General features: G+C 45.3%; 1 protein-coding gene across 1 annotated transcript; it reads left to right on the top strand.

Moving 5' to 3' along the window:
• Nucleotides 1–211: 211 nt before the first annotated feature.
• Nucleotides 212–4,861, top strand: LOC123169171 (factor of DNA methylation 1). The gene is made up of 8 exons (XM_044587021.1): nucleotides 212–490; nucleotides 586–645; nucleotides 2,242–3,128; nucleotides 3,240–3,421; nucleotides 3,644–3,733; nucleotides 3,836–4,120; nucleotides 4,225–4,434; nucleotides 4,534–4,861. Exons 2-8 carry the CDS (start codon nucleotides 641–643, stop codon nucleotides 4,660–4,662), a joined length of 1,788 nt encoding a protein of 595 aa, XP_044442956.1. The 5' UTR covers nucleotides 212–490; nucleotides 586–640; the 3' UTR covers nucleotides 4,663–4,861.
• Nucleotides 4,862–5,461: the final 600 nt, after the last annotated feature.

Raw genomic sequence — 5,461 nt, 5'->3', positions numbered from 1 at the left:
TCTCGGGTGTATGAGATGGGCATGGTTGAGGGCCCTTTTATGCATCAGATGGGCATAGCCCAGGTGAGCTCATGCACCTTACGAAACAAGCAAAAGTGGGTCGGATTGAGAATTTTTGCCCTCATGCATCCTCCATGCACCCTACCAAACACACCCTATAAGAGGAGACCGTGTGCACTCCTAGCCTCTTCACCTTGGACTGAGAGGAGGAGAGGGTTTTTTCGGAGACTCTTGCCATTCCCCCTCCTTCTCCCCGCCGCTTCAATCAATCAATCAGTAAGAGGAAGCGAGACGGTGTTGATTTTGTTGCTTGGCCTTCTTCCTCCTCTTCCCTCTCTCTCTCTTCAATCAATCTCTCTCCCGCTCGCCTGTGTGTTATTTGGGATCGATGCTCATTCCATATATGTTCCTGATCTAGCTTCTATCTAGACTCGTGCGGGTTTACTAGCTGTTCCTCTCGCTCTCTGCCTACTTCTTCTTCTCGTTCGTGGTCGGTCGGTCTCCTTCGGCAACTTTCTTTCTTACCTTCGCGTCCTCCTTGCCTCTGGCCTAATCTCTCTTTGTCTTCTTATTTATCTCTTGCAGGTGTTGATTAATTGGCGTCGGATCCACCGATCTAGGAGATCCAGGCCACCAAGAGATGGGGTAATTAACGCATCTTCTTATTAGCTCCTTCTTTCCTTTTCTCTGTTGCCATGATTCCTTCTTCTTTATGTGCCTGTGTGTGGGCGTAAGAGGGTTTTTTCATCTCCTTTTTTGAGGGATTTCTTTTTCTGTTGACGATCGTGGGAGGAGCCCTGCACTTGACCCACACCAAATCCGGCCTCTCGCACGCCAGATCCATTTCTTCCCAGCCAGATGGGCTCGATGAGCCGATCTGGGCTGGATCTAACTCTTTTATTTTAGAATAGTTGGGCTAGACCTACTGTGAGTGAAGAAACAACAAACTGCTAAAATTGCTAGTAGGAGATTTGTTTCTGGCCCAACTAAATTGAACTGCCCTTCTGAAGAGATATTAACTGGCCTAATTTTTGACTCGGCAAACCTTGTACCTATGACCTTTGTTTTGGATGAATAAAGATGGCAGGAATTCTCAAAAAAACAACAACAACAACTAGAGCCTAATTTTAACTGGAAGGAGTGTGGGGACCCGAAACATGAGTGCATATCAACATTGATGGTGGGGTTGGGTGATGCAATCCAGCCGTTTGATCAAATGTTCAAAAAAGAGCATGATTCATGGTTCTGTATCCCCACGAGATGCCTCGTTCCCTGAGATGCGCGGTACACGGTGTTCTTGGCAGCACCGTCGTGGTCTCGTCTCACTTCTGTTTGTTCTGCCTAATTAGGTCTCTACTTATTTCTTGGCAGCATCGCATGGTATTACTTTTGGTTTTGGTTAATCTCTCTTGCTCGTGTGCACGAGGTGTTTGGGGTATTGCTTTAGAGAGTTTTTGGCCTTTAAGAAGGAGGTGCGCTGGCGTTTGATCTTTAGCCCACATATGCATGCTTCAGTCGTGTTCTCCTTAGTATGCGATTTGGTATGTGAATATGTGCTCCCTCGGTGTGTATGAGCAGCGTCGAATCAGGCCTACTACTGAAGTACTGATGCTTACATCTCCAAAATACTGTTCCATATATGTGTGCATTTATTGATTTAATAACACGGGCACAAGGTGGTGTTTCTCTTGTTGTGAATTGGTTACATAACATTGGAGCGTTGTCAAAAAAATCGAAAAACGTAATCAAACAACATCAAACTCTATCGCATGTTTGAGGTTCTTGCAAAATTTCATCCAAAAATAACATCCGAGGAGCTCCCACCAAAAACAAAAGAAAAACAAAATTGCTGCTCAGACAGTGCACAAAACGTTGAACTGCGTATATTTTTTGTGAGAGCTCAGGTGATGTTTATTTGGACGAAAATTTGAAAGAACCTCAAACAGTTGATACAGTTTGCTGTCGCAAAATTTCAGATTTTTTAGACGTTGTTTGATCACGTTTTCTTAGAATTTTTGGGCAAAGTCGGTGTAGTACACCCGAGAGCAGCCACTACTTTTGGATATCATTGCTCGTCTTCTTGTTGTGAATTGGTTACATAACATCAGTGTGTTAACTGCATATTGTTTCTTGGCTAGTTAGTTGCTTTGCGTAAACATCAGTATGTGTTTTGTTCTACTGTCACTCCACTGTCTTACTGCTTGGTGCAATTTTTCTAGCTGATTATTCCTTATTTTTCAGGTCTCCTATGGAGTGCAGTTCAGACGAGTCGTCAGAGCTAAGTGATACTGATAGCCATGACTATGCTGACAAGGCGTACACGGACCTCAAGTCTGGCAGGCTTGTGGCGAGGTTCGGCGCCGACAGGTTTAGATGCCCGTTCTGCCCCGGGAAGGAGGACTACCGTTACAATGAGCTGCTTCAGCATGCAATTGGTGTGGGCGCATCCAACCATGCTGCCGAAGTGAAGACAAACCATCTGGCATTGGCCAATCATCTCAAGACGGACTATGCTAATGCAGCAGGCTCATTGCCGCCGCGACAAGACGAGGCGCTAATGAATCCTCCAAGGCCTGTGCAAGATCAGGAGCTGTTTGTTTGGCCCTGGATGCGCATCCTTGCCAATGTTGCAGTAGAGGAAACACAGAGAGGTGGAGCCATTATAATGCAACAATTAGCTGGTTTCAAACCCATACGTTTTGATGCTGTGCATTGTCCTGACGGCGGGTACACTGGCTTTGCAATAGTCCGTTTCAAAAAGGATTGGATCGGGTTCAAGGATACCTTGGGATTCCACAACTACTACAAATCACATCATCTGGGTAAAACGGATTGGGATGCAAATAAATGTAAGAAGTACATGTTTGCTTGGCTGGCAAAAGAGGAGGACTACAAAGCCGATGATCCAGTTGGCAAGTTCTTGTCAGAAAATGGTGATCTGAAGACAGTGGCTGAACTGCAACAGGAGATGTCCCACAAGACTGACACTCTCATAACTCGTTTGACGAGCCAGATTAGTGCTAAGAGCAAGTACTTGATGGAACTTGAGTGCAAGTGTAATCATATGGACCTCGCTCTTCAAAGGGCCATGGAAGACAGCGACTTGCTGCACCAACGCTACAACGAAGGTATCTCCCACCCCCCAAAGCCTCATGCGATTGCAGTATGAATGGTACACTCATTTGCATTGCAAATATGATCATGTCTACCGTATCATGTTTTATTTGTTTTTTCTACAGAAATCGGAAAGGTGCAGTCAACTGCCCGTGAACATTCATTGAATTTTTTTCATGAGACTGATCAGCTGAGAAAGCAGTTGGATGAGAAAGCGAACGACATCAAAAGGAGATCCAAGCAATTAAGTGAAATAGTTGCTCAAACTGACATGGAAAGAAGAAAACTTGAGAATGAGAGGAAGAAGGTATGGAATTTACTCACAGTTTGGTTTATATTATTGTTTACTATAAAATGCATCATTTATATCGGAATCAAGCGGATAGCTTTCTTGGTCTAAATTTTGTCTCACGCAAAAAAAAAGGTCTAAATCTTGTCTCTGTTCTCGGAATAGCATTTTGGCATGCTTGTGATGATATTGTTCTCGGAGTAGCTAGTTGTCTTACTGCTGAACTAATTTTCTCTTCAGAATGATGGTCAAAACGACTCCCTTAACATGGCCAGAATTGAGCAAGAAAAAGCCAATGAAAGTGTGCTGATTCTTGTTGAGAAATACGAGGTATGCACTCCTACCCTTCCAATTGTTGGTGTCATTCAAATGTCTTGAGAGTTTTCATTCCAGAATCTAGAAATTTACCCTGACATGTCAAATACCTCCCAGAAAGACAAGGAAGACGCTCTGAACACAACCTTGCAGTTAGAGAAGCAGCTTGATGAGAAGCATCGGCTGCAGCTGGATATTCAACAGCTTAGAGGCAAACTGGAGGTGGTGAAGCACATGGAGGGAGAGGGCGTTGGTGTGAAGAAACGTACCGAAGAGCTGAATAAGGATCTACAGGATAGAATCGATGCAACGGGAGACCTTGAAGAACTAAATCAAGCTCTGATTATCAAGGAAAGGATGACCAATGATGAATTGCAGGATGCAAAGAAAGAGCCTATTTTGGTAACGTTTACACACACACACACACGCTTGTTCTTTTTTACAGTTTTTATTTTGCGGGGGAAATTCTGTGGACTGAAATAAATCTTGAGCTTGTTGGTGTACAGGGCTCGGTGGATCTGTCGGGCCCTCGTAGCGACACTGGAATCAGGAGGATGGGTCAAGTGGATGAGAAGCCGTTTGTTGAAGCTTGCAAGCCAAAGCACGGCGCGGAGGCGGATGCTAAAGCTCTTGAATTATGCTCCATGTGGCAAGACAATCTGAGGGATGCTAATTGGCACCCTTTCAAGATAGTGACCACAGGTGAAAAGCCTGAGGTACGAACGACCAATCGAGTGATTCTTATCCTGTTGCCTTCTTGTCTTAAACACTTGCTGACAAGTACATAATGCAATGATATTGTGATTTGCCCCCAGCAAATCATCGACGAGGGTGACGAGAAGCTGGTGGAGTTGAAGGAGGAGCTGGGTGAAGAGGTTTACAAGGAGGAGATGAACAACAAAGAGACCATCCTCAAGCAGTGCAAGGCGAAACGTAAGAGGTGATAGATGTATCGTAGTCGGCGCAATCAGTGGTTTTCATCTCGGGCGTGGATTAGAGAAGACTTGACAACTGTTTCCTTTTAATAATGTTGGTGAACTGCAAGTTCATGTGCTGCTCAGTCAGTTTGAGAGCAGTGCTGTATGGGAACCCCTTTTATTCCATTCGGAGTTGGCAGACAATGGTCGCAATGAATCGTGTTTTCTTCCTTATCATTGGTTCTTTTTTCCGCAATGGATCGCCTAATTGTCTTTCCTGAGTGTGTTTTTTCAGCCAACATATTTTTTTGTGAGGATGAACTCGCCACTTGTGTGCTCTAAAGTCACATGTTTTTGACGTTTTTGTTTGTCCATGTGGGAGTTTATTTGGCACCAGTGGTTTTTGTATTGCCACCACACGACCATATAATCGTGTTCTCATGTAAAAACGCGTGTCTGATTTTTTTAGTAAAATTCATTTCACCAAAAGCAAAGAATACCATTTTTGTTTACACGGTGGGGTTGAAGTTGGTTTCTCTTACTCGTACCCCCTCGCATCACTCTTGTGAGTGACTGAGGGGGCAAACCCTAGCCGCCGGGGCAAGGCCCTCTCCTCCCGCTTCCTTCCCTCGCCGCTGTCGGCCAAAGCCTGGTTGGAGTAAGCGGCGGTGGGGCTCTCTCTCCTCCACGCATGATGTTGTGCAGCGCGGGACGTCTGTTTGGGCGATGGCGAGGTGCTGATCCAGAGCACGGTGAAGCGTGGATGGGCTCGAGCGACTCTGCTGTGGGATCTCGTCTGGTGCGTAGGGGGTTGGGCTGGCCGGGG

The sequence above is a fragment of the Triticum aestivum genome, chromosome 7D (assembly GCF_018294505.1).
Source record: "Triticum aestivum cultivar Chinese Spring chromosome 7D, IWGSC CS RefSeq v2.1, whole genome shotgun sequence".
NCBI classification, from domain to species: domain Eukaryota; kingdom Viridiplantae; phylum Streptophyta; class Magnoliopsida; order Poales; family Poaceae; genus Triticum; species Triticum aestivum.
This window is presented reverse-complemented; position numbering and strand designations above follow the sequence as displayed.